General features: G+C 43.9%; 1 protein-coding gene across 1 annotated transcript in view; it reads right to left on the reverse strand.

Moving 5' to 3' along the window:
* Positions 1-22,921, reverse strand: part of ADAMTSL1 (ADAMTS like 1) — a 256,986-nt gene that overhangs the window by 163,751 nt on the left and 70,314 nt on the right. The window contains exon 5 of the mRNA XM_081844758.1: positions 8,738-8,864. Within this exon, the coding sequence (XP_081700884.1) occupies positions 8,738-8,864 (127 nt within the window). The remainder of the gene's footprint in view (positions 1-8,737; positions 8,865-22,921) is intronic.

The following is a 22,921-nucleotide window of genomic DNA, read 5'->3' on the forward strand; positions in this document are numbered from 1 at the left end:
ATTGGGAAATAATTGAAAAAACTGGAGACAATTGGAGGTTGCAGAGCTTGGAAAAATTAAAAAATAAGGTGCGAGATTGGCTACATTATGCTCAAATTCAAGAGGTTTTTAAAATGGATAAAAAGGTTGGGTTCCAGGTGGAAAAATCGAAACTAGAGACGGAATTGCTAGAACCAAAAATTAAGATACTTTCGAGAATGTATAACTTGCTGCTTAAATGGAATACACAGGATGAGACAGTTAAATCTGCCATGATAAAATGGGCACAGGATATTGGGCATAACATCATGTTTGAGGACTGGGAAAGGTTATGGAACACCGGAACGAAATTCACGGCATGCAATGCCTTGAAGGAAAACATTATGAAAATGGTATACCGGTGGTACATGACCCCAGTCAAGCTTGCTAAGATATATCACCTGTCTGACAATAAATGCTGGAAATGTAAGGAGGCGGAAGGGACATTCTTTCACCTCTGGTGGACTTGTCCAAAAGTGAAGGCCTTCTGGGAGGTGATTTACAATGAGTTAAAAAAGGTATTTAGGTATACCTTTCCCAAGAAACCGGAGGCCTTTCTTCTGGGCATTGTGGACCAGAAAGTGTTAAAGAAGGAGACTTGGGAGAAGAAACAATCGAGGAGGACTGGGAAAAATTTAAAGACTATTTGAAAAAACATTACAAGTTGTATGAATGTTAAAAAATGCACTTTTTAGAAATTCTTGCTTCAGCATCGGTAAATTAATGAAATGGAAATTAAGGTACAAGAAGACAAAGGTGGAATAATGAAATAACTTTATTATGTTTAAGTTAAAACATATAAGATTTGGGTTACAATAGTTTTGAAATTAGGCAACATGATAAAATGAAAGATACCATAAGCTTGGAAATAAGTTAACAAATTGCTGATATTTTGTATTACAGAGAATGCAGGGTTTGGAGGATGTGGGGAAGTCCAATAGATGTGTTGGAAAAAAGGATTATGGAAATTTGTAATTTCTCTACTGTATTTTTTTATCTATGTCTTTATTTCTTTTTTCTGTATTTCATAAACTTAATAAAAATATTTTTTTTAAAAAAACAACAGAAAGTGTTAAAGAAGGATAGAAATCTCTTTATGTACGCTACCACAGCAGCAAGAATTCTTATCGCAAAGTATTGGAAGACACAAGATTTACCCACGTTGGAGGAATGGCAGACGCAGTTGATGGACTATATGGAACTGGCTGAAATGACTGGCAGAATCCGAGACTTGGGAGAAGAAACAATGGAAGAGGACTGGAAAAAATTTAAGGACTATTTGCAAAAACATTATAAGCTGTATGAATGTTAAGAAAATGCACGATTTAGGAAACTCTAGCTTCAGCAACTTGATTAGGTGAAATGAAAACTAAGGTACAAGAAATAAGAGGTGGAATTATGAAATAACTTTATTATGTTTAATTTAAATACATAAGAATTGGGACATAACATTGTGAATCTAGAAACATGATAAACCGAAAGATACAGTAAGTTATGAAACAAGGTAACAAATTGCTGATGTTTGTACTACAAAGAATGCAGGGTTTGGAGGATGTGGGGAAGTCCAGTTGGTTTGTTAAAAAATATTAAGGAAAGTTGGACTCTTTATACTTTTTCCTTTTTTCTGTTTTCTTTCTTTTTTCTTTATTCTGTATATCTTTGACTATAAGAAAAGAAACTTAATAAAAATATTATAAAAAAAATAAAAATAAATGTTCAACTCCACCAAAACCAGCAGCACAGCGAAGGTGCCCCTTTGAAAGCCAAGTTGCTCAAGCCACAAAGCAGCACACAGTTCACTGAGGGCTTGGCCAACACTTCCGCTTGTGCCATGAGAGGTTCTGCCTTCGCCCTACTGCTGAAAACCTGCTCTTTAGCGCTAAATCAGAATAGCAGTCCATGGAAAACTCAATTGCCATTTTATCTTCCGATTCAGTGCAAAACCACAGGTTTTGGGGAGGGGAAAGTGGTAGGGCAAACGGACGTGGGTAAGCCCTGAGTCATAGCATGGTCTAGACCAGAGTTTCCCAAACTTTTTAGGCTACAGTTTTCATCATTCTTGACCACTGGTCCTACTAGCTAGGGATGATGGGAGTTGCAGTTCAAAAGCAGCTGGAAACCCAAGTTTGGGAAACCCTGGTCTAGACTTTCCTAAGGTCCAACATTTGAAATAACGTCTGTCTGGCCAATTGGTGAATTGCCTCTCATTATCCTAGGCTCACCCAAGCTGGACAATATATACATAAATAAAAGCATTTGACCCTGTGATGCTTGCTTGTTTGTGCGTGTATCTGTGCAGAGGAGATAACAATTTTCACGTGTGATCCGTTGGAATACCGCTAAAGAAGAATTACTTGTGACTTGAGGCAAAGTAGCTTGGAATCCCTAGCAAGCAATCCATTTAGCCTTGACATAAAGCCAAAGTTAGAGAAAATGTCAGCAAAGCTGTCCTTTTATCAGCGCATGCCAGTGTGTTTATGTGAGAGAGGTCCAGATAAGAGCGGGCCATGTGTGTGCATGTGCAAGCTGAGAAGGGAAAAGCAGCGAAGACAGGAGTTGCCTTTGATCCAATAATGGTAGCAGCTCAGAGGTTTTATTCAATTAAGTTTGACTATCCAAATCATGCTTGAGTAACACACAGTCCTATACAGTCTCAGAAGTAAGTCAACTGCAACAGCACTTAACTCCCCCCCCAGTAAGTGCATTTAGGATTTCAGCCGAAACCCACAAATTTCCCAAAAAGATAGCCTGCAAACCTTGGAATGCACACTTACTTGGGAGATAATCCCCACTGATTCCCCCCCCCCCTTTAGCTACTTTGGAGTAAGCATGCACAGGATTGCATTGCTAGGGAATCAAAGTTTCTAGACTCCAGAAGCATGACAGGAGCGAATCCTTTCTCAAAGCCACTCTGCAGTGGGGTCTTTCAGAAGCCCCACCCATTCCTGGCAAAAGATCTAATTCCTTGAGCTCACCCATCCCATGGCATGAAATCTACTGTCCTTGAGTAAAACAGCTCAATTTTCCAGGCATTCTAGCCCCCAGGAGAGGAGTGGAAATGTGTTTGGTGGCCTAGTCCCCTCTATTGCATCCTGACAGCTTGACTCGGCAGCCTTCCACACATTGGAGAGCTCAGGACTGAAGTGAAGGATTGAAGTTGAATCCTGACAAGACAGATGTACTGTTTTGGGGGGACAGGAGACGGGCAGGTGTGGAGGACTCCCTGGTCCTCAATGGGGTAACTGTGCCCCTGAAGGACCAGGTGTACAGCCTGGGAGTCATTTTGGACTCACAGCTGTCCATGGAGGCCCAGGTCAATTCTGTATCTAGGGCAGCTGTCTACCAGCTCCATCTGGTATGCAGGATGAGACCCTCCCTGCCCACAGACTGTCTTGCCAGAGTGGTGCATGCTCTGGTTATCTCTCACTTGGACTACTGCAATGCGCTCTATGTGGGGCTACCTTTGAAGGGACCCGGAAACTACAACTAATCCAGAATGCGGCAGGTAGACTGGTGACTGGGAGTGGCCGCTGAGACCACATAACATCGGTCTTGAAAGACCTACATTGGCTCCCAATAAGTTTCTGAGCACAATCCAAAGTCTTGGTGTTGACTTTTAAAGTCCTAAACGGCCTCAGTCCTGTATACTTAAAGGAGCGTCTCCACCCCCATCGTTCTGCTCGGACACTGAGGTCCAGCACTGAGGGCCTTCTGGCAGTTCCCTCATTGTGAGAAGCAAAGCTACAGGGAACCAGGCAGAGGGCCTTCTCAGTAGTGGCGCTCACGCTGTGGAATGCCCTCCCACCAGATGTCAAGGCAATAAACAACTACCTAACATTTAGAAGACATCTGACGGCAGCCCTGTTCAGGGAAGTTTTTAATGTGTGACATTTTAATGTATTTTTAATCTTTGTTGGAAGCCGCCCAGAGTGGCTGGGGAAACCCAGCCAGATGGGCGGGGTAGAAATAATAAATTATTATTATATTATTATAAGTGGAGCGCTCACACAAAATGCGCAGCTCAGAAACCAGCCCACAGAACCTGTGCACGTGACAGATGAGCTCAGGATCAGCACTTTATCTGTTACTTTGAGAAAGTAGATTCTGAAAAGCTGCCTCTGATTCGGAGGCAATCCAGGGTCAAAGTGGGAAGAGATTCAACCATGCAGGGGCTTTGCTGCAGAAGAAAAAAATTCACAAACCAGACTAGTTTTACAAGCAGGAGTAATAAAAACACATTAAGTACTTTTGGTGGAGAGAAAGAGCCTGGATTGCTGAAGCGCCAGAACTTTCAAATAATCTTTCATTTTTATTTGCAAGGAGGGGACACCAGCCCAGGTGTTTCCCCTTCAGAAGAGCGTAGGAGGGAAGTGGGGGACACATCTCTCTTCCCACCATGGTAGTCCCCCCCCCCCGGTTTCTCACACTTCTGGGACTGATATACTATCCCTGTGAATACTGAGATAGTTGTTTCCGTTGCAAGTGCTAACAGTTGCACAGCTCCATCCACATCTTTGTCTTCTGATCCCTGTCTCCAAAAACCCTCCACTCCCCCCTCCACAATGTCCACAGAGTGGGGGAACAGAACTGAACGCAGATAGAGAGAGAAAATTAATTCAATACGATGGACGCAGCGGTGTGTTTGGAATGCTTCAGAGAGAAAAAACATTCCCAGCATTTATTTTTCCTTTTGGCACAGAAGCTGCTAATGTGAAGTGCTAAAAAACGGAATCTCTTAAGTACAGCGGCGTTCCTCAGAGCTTCTAAGCTACCTGCTTCACAGATGCTCAATCCCAGGCAACAACTCCCACCCCCCTTATGTGATAGTACAAGAGGGAAGGAAAACCAGAAATGAAAGCAGACTCCCTGCAGCAGCCAAATGTTCCTTATGCAATGCCTTGCTGTGCGGGAAGATAGCTATGGATTCGGAGAGGAAGTATGGGAATGAAATTGCACTTGGACGAGGTATATATATATATATATATATATATATATATATATATATATATATTAGCAGCAATAACTGCAGCAACCCTGAGATTAAACAGCCAAGTCATGCAAGGCCTGCAGCTCCAGAGCACAGAAACATGAGCAGTGCTATCAGATTGAAAATTGTTGCACATAAGTAGAACCTGCAGCAACATGTTGCAGTGTATCTCCAACTCTATATGGAGCAACAAACGTCGTAGTAATATATAATCAACTCTTTAAAGAAAGGGTCTGAAAATATTTACTATATATATATTATCCTACCCATTCTCTAAGGAGCTAAAAGGTAAAGGGACCCCTGACCATTAGGTCTAGTCATGGCCAAATCTGGGGTTGCGGCACTCATCTCGCTTTATTGGCTGAGGGAACTGGCATACAGCTTCCGGGTCATGTGGCCAGCATGACTAAGCCGCTTCTGGCAAACCAGAGCAGCGCACGGATATGCCGTTTACCTTCCCGCTGGAACGGTACCTATTAATCTACTTGCACTTTGACGTGCTTTTGAACTGCTAGGCTGGCAGGAGCAGGGACCGAGCAATGGGAGCTCACCCCGTTGCGGGGATCTGAACCGCTGACCTTCTGATCGGCAAGTCCTAGGCTCTGTGGTTTAGACCACAGCGCCACCCATGTCCCTTTCTCTAAGGAGCTACAGGCAGTATACATGCCCCTTTTCGTTTTATTTCCGCAACCACCTTTAAAAACAGGCTATGATGAGGGACAGAGCTAATAAGTCTTCTGGTGAGCTTAATGGTTCAGTGGGAATTTGGACCTGCTTCTCCCCAGCAGAAATGCACCGCTATTCAATAAGCCAAGGATGTATGGGGAACCTGTTGCTGGATGCCCATAGCCCTAGTCACCATGGACAGCAACATATAGGTCACAATATACAATTTGAAGATTGGATAAAACTTCGGAAAGTAAATCTGAAATTCACATATTGTATATTGTTAAAAGAGAATTACATGAAGATGATGTATTAAAGATAGTATATTTCACTGGTTAAATTGGCAAAAAAATATAAAAATGAACAGAAGGAGTGTTGGAGGTGTAAAGAAGTTGAAGGAACTTTTTACCATATGTGGTGGGATTGTAAAATTGTTAAAATATATTGGGAAATGATATATAATGAATTGAAAAAAATGTTTAGAACAACATTTGTTAAACAGCCAGAAGCCTTCCTGTTGGGTATCTTAGGGCAAGATCTGCCAAAAGAGAAAAGGACATTATTCATGTATGCTACGGCGGCGGCGAAAATACTGTTAGCACAGAACTGGAAGACTGGAGAAATTCCAGCCAAAGAACAATGGCAAGAAAAACTGATGAACTATGCGGAGTTGGCAAAGCTGACATGACAGACTTCAGGAAAAGGACAATAGTGACTTTGAAAAAGAGTGGGAAACTTTTATATTATATTTGCAAGAAATAAAGAAAGAACATTGACTCGATGGCAAGATTTAAATAAACACTCACAATTTTATGGATAGGGAACAAATATTGTAACAAAGTGAAAATACTGATGTATTGTAAAAAACAGCAGAATATAATAATGAGGATAATAAATCAGAAATGGAAGTTGAGGGAAGTCCAAAGGGAGGGAGGGGAAGATGTTATGCAAATTGTACATTATGGATATAAGTATATTTGTGATGAGAAAAAAGAAAATCATTTTTTTAAAAAAAAGAAAAAGAAATAAATGCTGGGAGCTGAGGATCCAGCAAATTCCCTGCTCTTACACTAAGCCCACAGCTGGCTCTACCATAGGACAGAGTGAGGCAGCAGCCTCAGGCAGCTCATTCTGGGCTGCATTAAAAAGGTAGCAAACTGTTCATCATTTTATTATTGTTGCATTTTCTGCCTCAGATGCCAAAATAACTTGAGAAGACTGGAGGACTATTGTTTTTGACATACTGAGGGGTGGAATTTGCTGTCCTGCTTCAGGCGGCAAAATGTATTTGCTGGTCCCGACTAAGCCAGGTTGGCTTGGTATGCTCTCAGTCTTACAACACGTAGTATTGGCACAAGACTATTCAGCTTTTCCGTGAATTGTTATTCCTCGATCTGCTGGGCAGATCGCAGCTAGTGCATTCATTTTCGGAAGCACGCTGTGCAAACTCAGGGTGTGTCTCAAACTTTTCTAGCCATCGGGCTATTCTTTGAGACCATAAGGATGATTCTGTAAACAAACGCCTTTCCATGTTCCCCACAGAAACCAAACATAAATAGGTGGGATAGATATTCAGCAGAAATGGCTCCACACACCCTTGTCAGAAATTACATGCTATTCTAGATGTTTAGTTCATGTGCCAGTTTTTCTTTCTAAATTCAGAATACACACACACACACACACACACACACACACACACACACGTAAACCATGCATTCTGTAAAACTAATGTTCACTTTTGGACAGAGTTGAGGAAAAGCTAAGCATTACTGTTAACTGCTGTTAACTGTTAATAGGGACGCGGGTGGTGCTGTGGGTTAAACCACAGAGCCTAGGACTTGCTGATCAGAAGGTTGGTGGTTCGAATCCCCAAGACAGGGTGAGCTCCCGTTGCTCGGTCCCTGCTCCTGCCAACCTAGCAGTTCGAAAGCACGTCAAAGTGCAAGTAGATAAATAGGTAAACGGCGGGAAGGTAAACTGTGTTTCTGTGCGCTGCTCTGGTTCGCCAAAAGTGGCTTAGTCATGCTGGCCACATGACCCGGAAGCTGTACGCTGGCTCCCTCGGCCAATAAAGCGAGATGAGTGCCGCAACCCCAGAGTCGGCCACGACTGGACCTAATGGTCAGGGGTCCCTTTACCTTTACCTTTACTGTTAAGATCAGGGTGATTTGTACCAGTCTACACATTACATCACAACTACATTTAAATATTGCCCCTTTTTTATTGCATGATGCTCATGGAGGGGCACTTAGTAGCAAGGGGAGATGCTTAACCCTTCACCTGCCAGCAGTGTTCACGCCCTGCACCCCATTTGTTCTAGATTCATCTTGTCAAAGTAATTGTGTGCCTGGGGCATCTACATAGGCAGAAGTCAACGAGAGCATGTAAAAAAAATTTCTTTAAGGGTAGGGGGAGCAGACACACTCCCTTTCCACTAGAAAGCTCCCGACCAAAGGTGCACTGCAATGGAGAAGGGGCCATCAGGCTGACATTACAAAGCAGTTTGGCCCCATCTGCAACATTTAATGAGTAAATCATTCTAGAATGTCATAGCTTTCCCCAAGTCCATTTTTCCTCCAAGGGCTTACAAATATTACCTCATGTTTTTGGGGGCACAAAATATTGCAGTGTTTGTGTGTGTGCCATAGTTGTGGCCTGATTCTAACCCCAATGGGGCTTGTATATATTTGTAGCGGCTATGCTGCAGGCGAGCCAGTGGAAAGCCATTTAAGCAGGTGCCGCTTCCTCCATCACGGCAACACCAGAGCAGACACACCTGTGGAGTTTCCTTCTGACGCGTCAGGAAAAAGCTGCCATGTCCTCTGCGACATCTGGCAAACCTATCTTCCATCTGCGTGCCTTCAGAATCCAAACGCCAAGCCTTTTGTTGACGGAAGATTAATTCTGCCTGATTTCCCAGCATGGGGTCAGTACAGTTGAAGGAAACTTTTTTTAAAATGTTTGGGTTATAATTAAAACCCTTAGAAGCGACCGGTCCCTTTACGCATCATTGTTTGGAGGGCGTTCATATTCCTGTTGAGGCAAAAAGTCAAATCAACATCTTACGTTTATTTGCCAAGAGCTGAGATTTATATTGGCCTCGGACAAGCCGGCAGGTGGAACCATCGCCATTGCAGACCCCACAGTTATCTTCCTTGACAGTGCTTCCCAGCTGGTGGTCACAGCCAACAATCTGACAAAAGAGAAAGATGTGCAGTTCAAATTGAGCACCTCCTGACTGCTGGATCCATCTCTGTGGTTAGTTCCCGCCAATTTCTTTCCCCCCTCTCTCACACACACTGTCTCAAGAGGGCCATAAAGCATGTTAGCAATGAAGGGGAGGGGGGGGAGAGAGCAAATGAATTCGGCTGAGAGAGCTCTATCTGAACTGGGCAACAAAGTGATGATGCTGTGGCTGCAAAGAAAGAAGGGGAAAATGTTTCTCAAAAGAAGTGGTGGCTTAGTAGTGATCGCTTCCTGGTCAGGGGTCTGACGAAGAGGTACAGTGGTACCTTGGTTCTCAAATGCCTTGGTACTCAAACAACTTGGAACCCAAACACGGTGAACGCGGAAGTAAGTGTTCTGGTTTGCGAACTGTTTTCAGAAGCCGAATGGGCTCCATTTTGAGTGTTACGCTCCCGATTTGAGTGCCACACTTCTGTTTTGAATGTTACGCTGAGGTCTGTCTATTTATTTTGCGCTTTTGTTTTTGCAGCTCTCTTTTTTGTTTTTGTGACTGTGTGGAACCCAGTTCACCTACTGGTTGAATGATTGTGCGACTGCAGTGCACAGTTTATTGCTTTCATTTTATGAATCAATGGTCTCGTTAGGTAGTAAAATTCATGTTAAATTGCTGTTTTAGGGGTTGTTTTTAAAAGTCTGGAACGGATGGGCATTACTTTCCATGGGAAAATTCACTTTGGTTTTGGAACAGACTTCCGGAACGGATTAAGTTTGAGAACCAAGGTACCACTGTATTGTTTTTAACACACTTAGCTTGAAACAGGAAGACTACAAAGGCTTTAATGCCAACAGAAGGTTATCTAAGACAGTCTTCACCCAACCTGGTGTCTTGCAGGGACGATGGGAGTAGTAATTCCAGTTGGTGAAGGCTGATCTAAGATTTACCATGTCACGGAAGAGATGCACTATACACAAAAAGCAATGCCTAACAATTGCATTCTGGTGACATCGCTCTATCTAATAGGAGCGTGAAAAATCACGCCTGGAAGAAACACTGAGGAATGTACAGTCTGACATGCATGCTGCTTATCTTAACTCACATTTTAAACCTGCGAGACTGAATGTACTTGCAGCGGCGAACAGCGCTGCCAGCGATACGACCCACAGTAAACAGAAACATGCAACTTGGAGCCCAAACATATTGGTCTGCATTCTGCCGCAGTCCCAATAAAACGCCCACTTCCAGATTAACATGTGGCATTAATTACATTTGACTGTCCTCCCAGTCCATATGCAAACCGTGTCCAGATAATGTTCAGGGTGACACACAAGAGAGGCTGTATTTAAAACGAGGGTTTGAAAACCAGCAAGTCTGGATTCCATTTCCAGCCCTCCAACAGGCATTGGGGGAGCCATTGGGCAGCCTTCTCTTCCAAAATTTATATAACCTTGAGTGCTCAGCTCAAAAGCAATACATAAAGCCTGATCTGCAAAACAGATAAGCCAGAGAACCTTGATCGAAATGGGTATAGGGTGGTGTGTGTGTGTTTTTACATCAGAATGACCAACTAAGTCACTTTCATTAAAGTACCCAAGCTTAAATTGTCTGTAGAGCACACCATCAGGGCTCAGATGTGTTCATTAAAAAAAATCACACCCAACACCCATGTACAAACTCATATAACACTCATAACAGTGATTTCTGTCGCTTCCAATATCAGAAGAACCTTAGTGACCACTGAATTTCACATAAACTGAAATTTGTGTTGAATTTGACAAATCTTACTAAGGCAAATCATCTGTAGGACTTTTGCATAAAGTTGACAGGACTCTCTTAAGACTGGTATAACTTTTTGTGGCTCTCAAACCGCTACCACCAAATTTCTGCTTAAAGGAAACTTTAGGAGATTACTTTGGGCGGAGGGGGTGGGAGAGACAGTAGAAATTTAGGGAGAAAATAAAAGCATTTATATGACGACCCAAATTTCTCATAGGGTTGGGGATGGGGGTTACACACTTTAAGGGGGGGGGGTTATTCAAGTAGAGGAGGCTTCTCCCAACACAGTGCCCTCCAGATGTTGTTGGACTACAACTCCCATCCTTGCTGACCACTGACCATGTTGGCTTGGAAGCTGTAGTCCAGAATCCTTGCCCTGAGATCAATGAACTTATTGCATTCTTGCCACCATAACAGCTGAGTTATTGTTAAGTAGCGTTGCAATATCATTACTTGGCAGGCTAAAGATGAAACCCAGTTTCTGCTCCACATGCTGCATAACTCTGTATAACCACCAATTCTGTCCAATGTTTTACGCATTCATATATATATCCATTCTTAAGGAAAATACCTATCCATTCTTAAGGAAATCAGCCCTGAATGCTCACTGGAAGGACAGATCGTGAAGCTGAGGCTCCAATACTTTGGCCACCTCATGAGAAGAGAAGACCCCCTGGAAAAGACCCTGATGTTGGGAAAGATTGAGGGCACAAGGAGAAGGGGACGACAGAGGACGAGATGGTTGGATAGTGTTCTCGAAGCTACCAGCATGAGTTTGACCAAACTGCGGGAGGCAGTGGAAGACAGGAGTGCCTAGTGTGCTCTGACTAAACGACTAAACAACAACAACAACACATACACACACACATATATATTTGACACATCTACCTCTCATAGCTCACACCCATATCTAGGCTGAGTTGTTAACTTTGCTTGTAGGTTTAGCACAGACAGCGGCCAGAGTATTAGTTCAGGTAAGCTGCTTCCTGCATCTGAGGCATATGGCTCTTTGGCATAAGTCAACATGGCTGTGTTCTGAAGTTAAAAACACCATACTATAGTTTAGAAACTGACTTTTATATTTCATGTTAAGTGTGACCCCCTTCATTTGGGCGAACACCAAGTTGAACTGGCAGGACAAAGAATCGGGATACGCAGCCATAATATAGAGACTCATACATCAGCCATTGTTTACAAGACACTACATGAGGAAAGGTGAGGCAATGAGTTCCTGTGGACCAGTAAAAGCATCCCTGTGGTATAGCCGTGTTCTCCCACTATGTGTGAACTTTGGGATTTCTTCAGGAATACAAACTGGACCAGCAATGACAAGTCCTGGGGAGCTTTGCGTGCTCCTAAGTGCCCCAGGGTAAGACATTTTCATAATCATTTCTTCTCAGTATTGAGAAACTTGGCCAGGAAATGGTATAATAAAAACAAACCAGCAACTCCAGCCAAGTATAGATAAATCTCTTTTTTGGTCTTTCAGAGGCCCTGTCTGCGCCACTGAGTTTATGGATAAAGATCCCAAGATTGGAATGGGTGTCCCTAATCCACTTAAACACTTGCTTTTAATTTAACCTTGCACATATTTTACAATTGGTTGAATGCTGATATACCCTGGAGTTTTGGTCTGGATATTTGAAAAAGGCGCAAGTGACAGTAAATATTGGAACTGGAGTTGCAAACAGATTGAGGGACAACAGCTGCCTTACAAACAAGCTCACTGTTAAAAATTGGTTGCAAGAAAAACCTATCAGCATGATTTATTTCACTTAGAAATGTATCAAACGCTATCATTAATACTACTACTACTATTATTATATAGCAACATACTGCTGCAGCAACTACTACAATTATTATAAAGTGAGAACGGTGTGCTACCAGGTTAATATCTGTGCAACATTAGTTTCAACACCTGAACTAAACCATCCAATATGCATTGTAAGCTAAACAAAAAAGAGATGTAGTGAATTGTACCAAAATGCTAATTTAGCATCACGAGTCCCTTTCTTCCGAAGACAAGCTAGGGATTCAGGTTGGGAGACAGAGTTACCCTCAAGCCATCCCCAAATGCACATCACCAACCAGGAACATTTGCACAATGCCTGTGATGCCAGTACCCCTAGGGCAGGCTTCCTCAAACTCGGCCCTCCAGATGTTTTGAGACTACAACTCCCATCATCCCTGACCACTGGTCCTGCTAGCTAGGGCTCATGGGAGTTGTAGTCTCAAAACATCTGGAAGGCTGAGTTTGAGGAAGCCTGTCCTATGGTGTCACATCACCCTCCTCTGAGTTAGAGGACTCCAGCCAGAAAGTCCTGGCAGAACCATAGTTTCCCCTGCTCTGTCACAGTAAACAACAATTAAAGTAAGCTGAGCCCCTTTAAATGAAAAGCACCCCATCTGTAAAGACGGCACTAGTCAGAGGATGACAGCTGCTGAAACAGGACAAAAATACAGCCCCCTTTGATGGATGGATGGATGCAACCCATGAATGGATTGCCTTCAGATGACAATTTGTGATGGCCTGGGACTCGGGCTCGGAGCCAGAGGAGTCTCAGTCTGCACCAGATCCTTTGCCTCAAGCATCATCTGAACCAAGTCTGGGGCCTGATTCTGCACAGGCAGCAAAGTCTGCACAGGTTCGCCTGCAACAAGCACCAGCTGGGCTGAGTCAGGGGCCTGAGCCTGCCCTGGCTCCAGATGCAGGGATTACCTTGTTGCCTTCAGCTGGGCCATCACTTACAGCTGCTCCACTACCGGTTGAGTGAGGGGAGGCTGACGTGGCAGGTCTCCTGAGCTGCAGAGACTAAGGTCTGAGAGAAGGAGAGACCTGAGTACTTGCAGTCTGACCCTTTCTCAGCTGCTTGTACACACCTTTGGGGCAAAAGCCGCAATTATATTTACAAGCAGAAGTGATACATGATAAAACACAGATACCTATATTTTATACTTTCTGTATACAAAAAACAATAATGTTCAAAAGCAACATTAGATAACAACTTCCTTTCTTTTCTTTCATTCCCCTTGTACCAAAGACAGTCTCTTTGGTTGACCAGTGTGGATCAAAACGCATTCGGAATGTTATCTCCCAAAGGGTACATTTTAAACTGAATTCCATTCTTTTTGCCACCTCTACCCAAAATAATACGTGGGTGGTACTGTGGGTTAAACCAGAGAGCCTAGGGCTTGCCGATCAGAAGGTCAGCGGTTCAAATCCCCGCGACGGAGTGAGCTCCTGTTGTTCGGTCCCTGCTCCTGCCAACCTAGCATGTCGAAGTGCAAGTAGATAAATAGGTACCGCCCTGGCGGGAAGATAAACAGCGTTTCTGTGCGTTGCTCTGGTTCGCCAGAAGCGGCTTAGTCATGCTGGCCACATGACCCGAAAGCTATATGCTGGCTCCCTTGGCCAATAAAGCGAGATGAGTGCCGCAACCTCAGAGTCGGTCACGACTGGACCTAATGGTCAGGGGTCCCTTTACCCAAAATAATAGGACTTACACAGTGAATCTATGCACATAGAGTTTGTTAATTTCCTATGAATTCCCACAGGAGCCCAAGTTTCTCGTCCCTTCTCCGAAGAATACTTTAACATTAAAGCTCTCAGCTGAAATACGGGGTGGGTGGTGGGGATTTCCACAGAAGTCTACAGTGCATCAACTATGCAGTTGCCAGATTCACTGACTTAATTATTCAGTCTCACTTGTTTCTTCCCCCCCTTTTTTTTGAAGGGTGCTCTCATTATGCCACATATCAGCATTCACCATCATTCTTGTTGGATGCCCTTTCCAACTCCACAATTCTCCGATTCTATGAAATAAACAGGGCTTAAACGTTTCATGCGATCATCTGTGATCTTTGGCTTCAGCTAGGGACAGTCCTAGCAATGTTTATATCAATACTCCTTCAAGGAGGAGAGATGGCAAGTTGGCCAGGAATATAAGTGTGCCTGATAAATAGACACTCAGCAGTAACCGGCAGCCTTGGGCAAATGTCAGGCTCATTGCTGCGTCCCTCTTCATTCATCTTCTTCCTGGCCCAGCACTGCAAACTGCACCGGTCTGCTATGTCAAGCCAGCTTTTAAATTTCCCACAATGCCCTTGACCTGGCATCTGAGGCATTGCGGGAAATTAAAAGGTTCTCTCAGCACTTCATGGAAGGCTGTCACCTCCAAGGGCTCATCCACACATAGCTTTGCTCTGCATTTCTTTGCACAGGTCTGGGTTTGCCAGCTCTGCATCCCAGTGTTTACACCTCCCTCACCTCCATGTGAAAACCCACTCTTTAGTGTCGAATCGGAGCAAACAGCAATCCGTAGAAAGCACAACTTGTCGTTTATAATAAATAATAATAATATTTTTTTATTTATACCCCGCCCTCCCCAGCCAAGACCGGGCTCAGGGCGGCTAACACCCGATACAAAAACAAATTGATTGAAATGCAACTTAAAAACAAGATTAAAATACAGCCTCATTTCAATGGAAACTCAAATCAAAAACTTTTTGGGGGATGAAAGCGTAAAGTCTTCACCAAGGCTAACTTTCCAGACTGGTCCTACATGGGCCAGAAAAAAGCCAGGGAAGTCCCCAAATGGGAGTTCCACCACAGGAGGAGAACGGAAAAAAGAAGAGGGGGAGGGAATCAAATTGATTCCAAGCCGAAGGCCAGGCAGAACAACTCTGTCTTGCAGGCCCTGCAGAAAGAAATCAGATCCTGCAGGGCCCTGGTCTCATGAGACAGAGCGTTCTACCAGGCCGGAGCCAGTGTTGAAAAGGCCCTGGCTCTGGGTGAAGCTAATCTAACTTCCTTGGGGCCCGGGACCTCTAGGGTGTTGCTATTTATGGACCTCCACGGGACATATTGGGAGAGGTGGCACTCCGATTCAGCAGTAAAGATCAGGTTTTCCTGGGGACATACGTGCCAGGTTCCACCCAACTGTGTGTGTGTGTTGTGCATGTGAAATCACACATGCAACACACACACGTATGACATCATCCATGTTGGGAGGAGGCTGTGAAGCCCAGAAGGGCAAGACTCCACCACGGGGAGTCCTGGCAGGGGCCTCTGCCACTGTGGGGAGTTCTGACGAAGCCTTTGTTGCCATGGCCCGGCCCCTCAAGTTTGGAGGATGCTCAGCCCCATCCTCACATACATCGGGGGGAAGGAGTGTGAGAGAGGTGTCCTCAGTCCCATAGAGTTGGTGCCTATGCCTGGGGAAAGTGCTTGGACAGGGACAGGGAAAGCATGGACCTGTGATCGGAAAGCACATGGCAAAAGGCTAGTGTGGAGGAGCCCCCAAGAGTCTACTGACAGAGGGTAGGGGCCCCACTGCTCCTCAGCTTGGAGCTGACCCTGGTGGGGAGGGCAGAGATATTGTCCACTATGCTCTCTGTCTGGCACTTCTGCAAACAGGGAGCAAATTCCTCAGTGAGTCACAGAAATGCAACTTTAGAGAAAAGAGGGAATCCTACAGTTTTTATTATGCCCTTTCCCTGTATTTCACTTACGTATTGCTTTCATTCTTTTTTTTAATTTTCTCTGTATCATGAAATATACCTGGATTCATGATACTGTTCTTTAACGAAGCAATAAAAGGACTCTTTAAATTCCTGACCCTCAGTAAGACAGCTATGTTTGTGATGGCAAGCAAAGTTAGTGGTGACAAAGTAGGCACAACGCAGACAACTTGACAACCTGACGTGTCAGATGACAATTCTGTTGTCGTTGGCTGCTATGGATATCCTCCCATGATGTGGATCCCCTGGAGATTTAGCTGACACAAGTTCCCAGGTTTCTCAGAGCAGGGAAATATATGCACTAGAGAGAGTAAAGAATCTACTGTTGAGCCCATGTCATAAAATGATCAATCAAGGCATATTTGTTCTAGCATTTTCAGAATAGCACAATCAACTTTTTTTTTTTAAAAAAAAGCAAGCGATGGAATTAAATACACATAAAGCCAGCCTTTGCTAACCCTTTCAGATGTGTCCAATTACTAAACAGCAAGAGTCTGTATGAGCTACCGCTGGATTCTCATTAGAGAGTCTGTGATTCTTTGTCAGCGGCAATGACTTCATGACATATTTGGGTATCACCAATCAAACCGTTCCATCCGCAAGGCACGTACATTTGCTGCTAAACGCACAGAGCTCCTTTTGTTGATAGAAAAGGGTCTTCTGGTCAGATGCAAACAGATGTCCCACTGGAGTGCATCCTTATTGTCAGCGCCTGTGCCAAAGGAGGTCTGTTGCTGTAATCAGATAATTAGCCCGTACCCTTGTGAAACCAAATTCAATGGGTTCACCCTGACCTCAGCCATCAGCAAAATGCTGGATTCCAGGCTTCAAATCCTGAATTACAGCTCAGCCCGTGTATTGCCAAGGAAAGACCGTATGAGCAGCATAAAATGAGAGAGGACAGGAGGAATTAGAGACAAGGATGCAGCTGTTGCAAAGAGTTAGGAGCTTTTTCTAAGGAAAAGAAAATAGCAAGGATTCATTTAGGTACTTGTTGCTTTTCAGTGACTCTAAGCGGTGTGTTTTTTTAGACTAACTGTAAATTTTCAAGACATTTGAAAACTAATAAGTTGATAAATCTAATTAATCCTTTCTGGGACCCCTTTTTAAGATAGCACAAGCCAAGTATTTTTGGACCTCTGTAAAGTGCTATACATTGTTATGAGTTTGGGAGGGGGCAAATCCCCACCCCTAATAATCTCTACATTCAGTGAAGGGTTAGAATTTGAGCAAACTCATAAATTCATGAATTTAGCAAGGGCTGGAAATAATATTGGCTGGCTTTCTCATGGGGCCAGCCTGGCAATGGCTCGCTTGGGATGGGCTTGGGACGAAACAAAAAGCTGATACAGTGGTACCTCGGGTTACATACTCTGCAGGTTACATACGCTTCAGGTTACACACTCCCCTAACCCAGAAATAGTGCTTCAGGTTAAGAACTTTGCTTCAGGTTAAGAACAGTTTCAGGTTAAGAACGGACCTCCGGAACGAATTAAGTACTTAACGTGAGGTACCACTGCAATGGTTTGTTTGATAACATTAAGCCACTGGCAAAACACAAGACCCTCTGCCTAGTAGCTTTTGGGTTCGGATTACCATTGGCCTGATGTAAGCAGCAGGGAAAAGTGCCTTTGGCAATGGGTTTGAGAAACAGAGGTTGCTGGGGTGCCCAGTGATGCTGGTGGGACTGGATGTGGAGAAGGGGTTTTCTGCAAGTGCTGCTGGGAAGGAGAAGGAAGAAGTGGGGAGGACTCCGTGCAGAGACTGAAGGGCAACAGCCACGCTGGCTGGGTGGAGCAGGCAGTTAACAAACAGATATAGGGATGGTGCTTATGATGTCTTTGAATCCAACACTGCGCTGCTGGGAAGGACAAGTGCCTCTTGAGATGCAAACGCTGTGAACTCTCTCTCCATAAAACTCCAGTGTAAATATGTGTGAAGAAACCATATTTCTTAAAGACCCTACAGTCTCTGCTGTGCCTCATTCCAAAGGAAAGACAACCCCTGTTTAAGTGTTGGACTTTCGGAGGAAGAGAGGAGAACTAGCCCCGCTGTACATGTGTGGAGAGAGTCTCTTCCTTTAAATTCCTAGGAGTTTATCTCAGTGAAGACCTTACCTGGAAAATAAATACAACCCAGGTGGTTAAGAAAGCCCAACAGAGACTCCATCTCCTCAGAATATTGCGAAAGAACGCTGTCAATCAACATTTGATGATCTCCTTCTACCAGTCAACAATAGAAAGTGTCCTTTCATACTGCATCACGGTGTGGTACGCTGGTTTGACATCAACTGATAGGAAGTGTCTACAGAGGGTGGTGAATACAGCACAAGATATTATGGGCTGTCCCGTGAATCCGCTGAATGAAATAGCGGATGAACGTTGCCTCAGAAGAGTGAGGAAAATTCTCAGGGATGATTCAAACCCTGGCCAGCACTTTCTTGATCTCCTGCCCTCAGGCAGAAGATATAGAAGCATGATTAGTCGCACCAACAAGGTAAAGAACAGCTTCTATCCATGGGCTGTTAGACTGCTGAATGAAAAGATAAGAACAGGGCAACTGACTTTTGGGTTTGGTGGGTGTGCGTCAGAGGGGAATTAAGACTAAGAGAGATGAGAGGAGGGTACTCGTGTAATCTCACTGTATACAAGTTGTACAAGTGACAATAAAGTATTTCAATTTCAATTTCAAGTGCCAAGACTCCCGGAACCTCACACTGCTCATACAAATTGGGGTGGCCTATAACACTATATTATGCTTCTGAAAATTGCAGCGCAGTACCCCCTCCGCCCCACATCCAAACAGGTGAGCTGCCAAAGACCCCTCGGCCCCTAGGAATTGACTTCTATGTGAATGCGTGTCTGGTGGGCTCAGGAGCAGAATGTGGTGACCCCTGAGCCCAGCTGCAGCAAGAGGGACTTTTTGCAAAGGGAGAAGCAACTCCTGGTTTCTCAGCTACAGCAGTGTGCCACGGCAGGGTCAGGGGCACAAGATCTTGGAGTGAGCACAGTCGTCACAAGATCACAAGGTCAATATCTTACGAGATCTTGGCAGGGCCTTTGTTTGTCCCTCAGCTGGTACTGAGGCAGCAGCGCGTAACTAAAAAATTGTATTTTTCAAAACATAAAGCAATCTTCACAACTATATAAATATATGAATTAGTGCCTACAAAATCCGTTTTCTTTTTCATAGGTCTGTATATAGAGTCAGCAGCTGTTTCCGATGTAAGTAGCAGCACAGCCTGCCTTTTGATGTAATAATTTACATCCCTGAGTCTCTGTGGATGTTTAACCTACAGGGAACTTAGTAGTTATCTTTGCTTTTAATGCTTGACCTTTTAGCCCTAAAATGTTGTCAGTTGGAGGATGAGATTTCAATGTGTCTTTTCTGAAACTCATCAACGCCTGTTGACCACAGCTGCAACTCAACACGCAAAACAAATCCTTAATCAGTCTGGTTTCGGCTTTCATTGCAGGCTCAGTATATAAAACAAGTCTTCAAGTGAGCGTTCCATTAGTACCTATATGGCAGGAAACAAATGAAAAATTCAAAAAAATGGAGATCCCTTTCTTTCCATGAGGAAAGAAAAGAAGACAAGACTCTGTGCTGTGAGATTTCAGTGAAGCTAGTCTATCCAGAAGTTACACAATATGTTAACACTCAAATTGGGATCAGAGGCACAACTAAGTAGATTGAAACTTTGCATTTCCAGGAATGTGAAGGAAATTGGTTAAGCTAGAGTTGGAGCTTCTAAAGCTTAAGGCTGAAGATTTCAACAAAGTTCACATGCCAATCGAGTCTCTTGTTGGGTTAAGATAAACTGTAGACCCTCCAAGTGTCCCTATTTTCAAGAGACCGTCCCAGATTTACAGAAGCCGTCCCAGTTTCTGATTTGATCCCAGAATGTCCCGCTTTTCCTTAGGACATCCCTATTTTCTTCGGAGAAATGTTGGAGGATATGAAACTGATAACACATCTCAGTCCTCTATTTACAAGAGGACCCCAACAGTTGTCAACTGTTGCTCCCTCACAATTTGACCACCAATTAGCACCCAACCAATAAAATAATCTCTCTAGCACTCAATATACTCAATGCATGGGTGCCAGCGTTGTCGCCAGTAGCTCTGGCTCTCTGCGCAGCGCCCCTTCAGCAATGCGCCTGTCCTCCTTCCGCTGCGCTTCACGCAGCGATCCCGCTTGCTGTTCTGGCTTCTGGGATTCAGAATATTTTTTTCTCTTGTTTTCCTCCTCCCAAAACTAGGTGCGCCTTATGGTCTGGTGCGTCTTATGGAGCGAAAAATACGGCAGATACCTGAATCTTTTCTTCCCTTTTTGAAGATGGGGACATTTGCCCACCTCAAGCCTTCAGGGACCTCATTTGGGTCCCCCTATTGCTTCTTCTTTCATGCTGGGCTCTTGTAACTCCCCACCCTAAACCTCTGCGTTACTTCCCAGATAGCTAAATTATTTGTGGGTTCATTTATTCTTACGGAGCTTTGTTCTGCAAAAAAGAAAACTCAGCCTTTCAAAAAGACAGGGTGTGTGGGGAAGTTAAAGCTTCCCAGGCATGGTGCCTCCAGCTAATGTTTCAATTTATGAAGTTGATTAGGAATATTATGGCTGTGCTTCTCCCTCAGTTCACAAGGAAAATGTCACAGGTGGTTAGTAAATCAGAAATCTGAGGGTACCAATTATGTCTCATCCATGAAGAGCTGGCAGACCATTTTCTGTTCTTAGACCTAGAAATGCAATTGAGAATAAGCAGCACTGCAATTAAAACTATGGCTCAGGCCATCTGGATGGGCTTTCACAACGCACCCTTTCCCTCCTCACTGAAGGGCAAAGAATGTGCCATTCTTTTGAAACTCCAGTCAACTTGAGGGGACACAGAGATTCCAAGCCAAAGGAATCAAACAGGATAAACACTACAGCAGGAGGAAGAGCTCACAAGTTCTTCAGGTGATGACAAAATATGGTGCTCCAATTGGAACTATCTGCTTCCTTCAATAAGTGATTTTACAGGCCAACCCGTTCACCACTGATATTCTTCTGACTGCCCCCTACCCCAGGTCAGAAAAAGAAAATATGTGTGATTGGGGCAATGGGGAACGCACTCACCCAACCCTGATAAAGTGATGGTTTTAGTATTGTATGGACAAGCACAGGGATGGGCCAAAAGGCATCAAAGGATAGTAGTCTTTTCCGTAACTAAGCTCCCAGCATCAAATTTCACCACTAGCAGAAAGGTGGTGAAACCTTCTGTTCTGCTTCTGAATAAAGAAGGTGAAATTAAACAGTGAAATGGAAATCCACACAGATCTGACAACTGGGGACATGTATGGGAAAGGTTTATCACCAGACATCTTGTCTTGGGTAAGATTTTGTCACCTGCAAAGCTATATAATTATTAATTTTTATTAAGAACTGGTATTATAATGTTGGGAACAAATAGAGGTGCCTCCTCACACTGCCCCACAGGGGCTTGGGAAACACCCCCTGGCCAGCCCCAGAGGCACCATTCACCTGGGAAGCTTGTAGCCAGAATTGCTGCAACAAACAGCTAGGCAGAGATGCGAAATGGCATCAGAGGAGAGAGGGAAGGAAAGAGGGATGGAAACCCTTGTTGCCTGCAGTACCCATGGCCATGATTCAAGGCACCCCAGGGTGCCACGGCACACTGGTTGAAACCCACTGCTGTATTGAATAAACTTTTTTTCTGTTTATAGAGATAATGATATTTTTTTATTTTTTCAAAAAGCGCAATTTAAAAAAATGAAGTGTGAAATTGCCACCAGTAAGTGGCTATTATTTCTCATGCAAACACTGATGAAGCACAGTGCATTTTCAACATGCCATCTACCCATCCTGCTGCAGAGCCAGCATTTCCAAGGACAGCTGCTTCTGACTCCAAAACACCACACAAAAAGCTGGCTTTCCTTCTTCTGAATGTAGCCAGAAGTCTGTGTTGATTTTATGCTAAGCTGGTGGGTGGTCATACGTAAAGCAAAAGGGCTTTGCCACGAGAACTTACAATTGCACAAAGCCTCATAAATATGTCACTCAGCTACTTGCATCCCTGCATCACGAACAACATCAAACAAATATGGATTAAAAGACTCGTATAAATTTCACTTATGTTGTCATCCCAAAGGGGTCCCAAACAGACAGAGCTTGCAAATGCAATCTTAATGATGCACTGAGGAAGTAAGCCAGCTCTTAGTCTTTGTATTATTACCTTGGAGGATAAGCTGCAGACAGAAGACACATACGAAGCATGACCCAAGCTATGTAACGAAGAAACAACCTAGTTAGGCAGGAGTTCAAGCAGTTTCTATGCTGGATTCATGAAAAACACAATATGCAGAGGGTAACCTTTCCTACTTTGTCATCTGAAAGGTGCTAACCACAATAGAATTATACACCACACTTCCAAACTTCCCTTGATACTGAAAATACATAATAACTTGCTCTCAGGTTGTTGTTGTTGTTTTTGTATAATTTGCTAGCTTAAATTGCTTCCTAGTGTATGATATGATAATCTTTATTGTCATTGTCCCATACAGAACAACGAAATTGAAAAAAATCTACATCAGACATTCAAAAACCAACAAGCCTGCTATCCCAGCTCTCCCAGCCTGGTTAGCCCCCTAGAAACTCTTTACAACCTTGGACAGCATTTTTTCCTCCCAACCGTGCAGCTCCCAAACCACACACACAGACCATAAGTTAATACACTCTCAACAGTACAATGGTAAAATGCCATCAATAGG

Source organism: Podarcis erhardii, assembly GCF_964252035.2.
Source record: "Podarcis erhardii genome assembly, chromosome: 17".
NCBI lineage: Eukaryota > Metazoa > Chordata > Lepidosauria > Squamata > Lacertidae > Podarcis > Podarcis erhardii.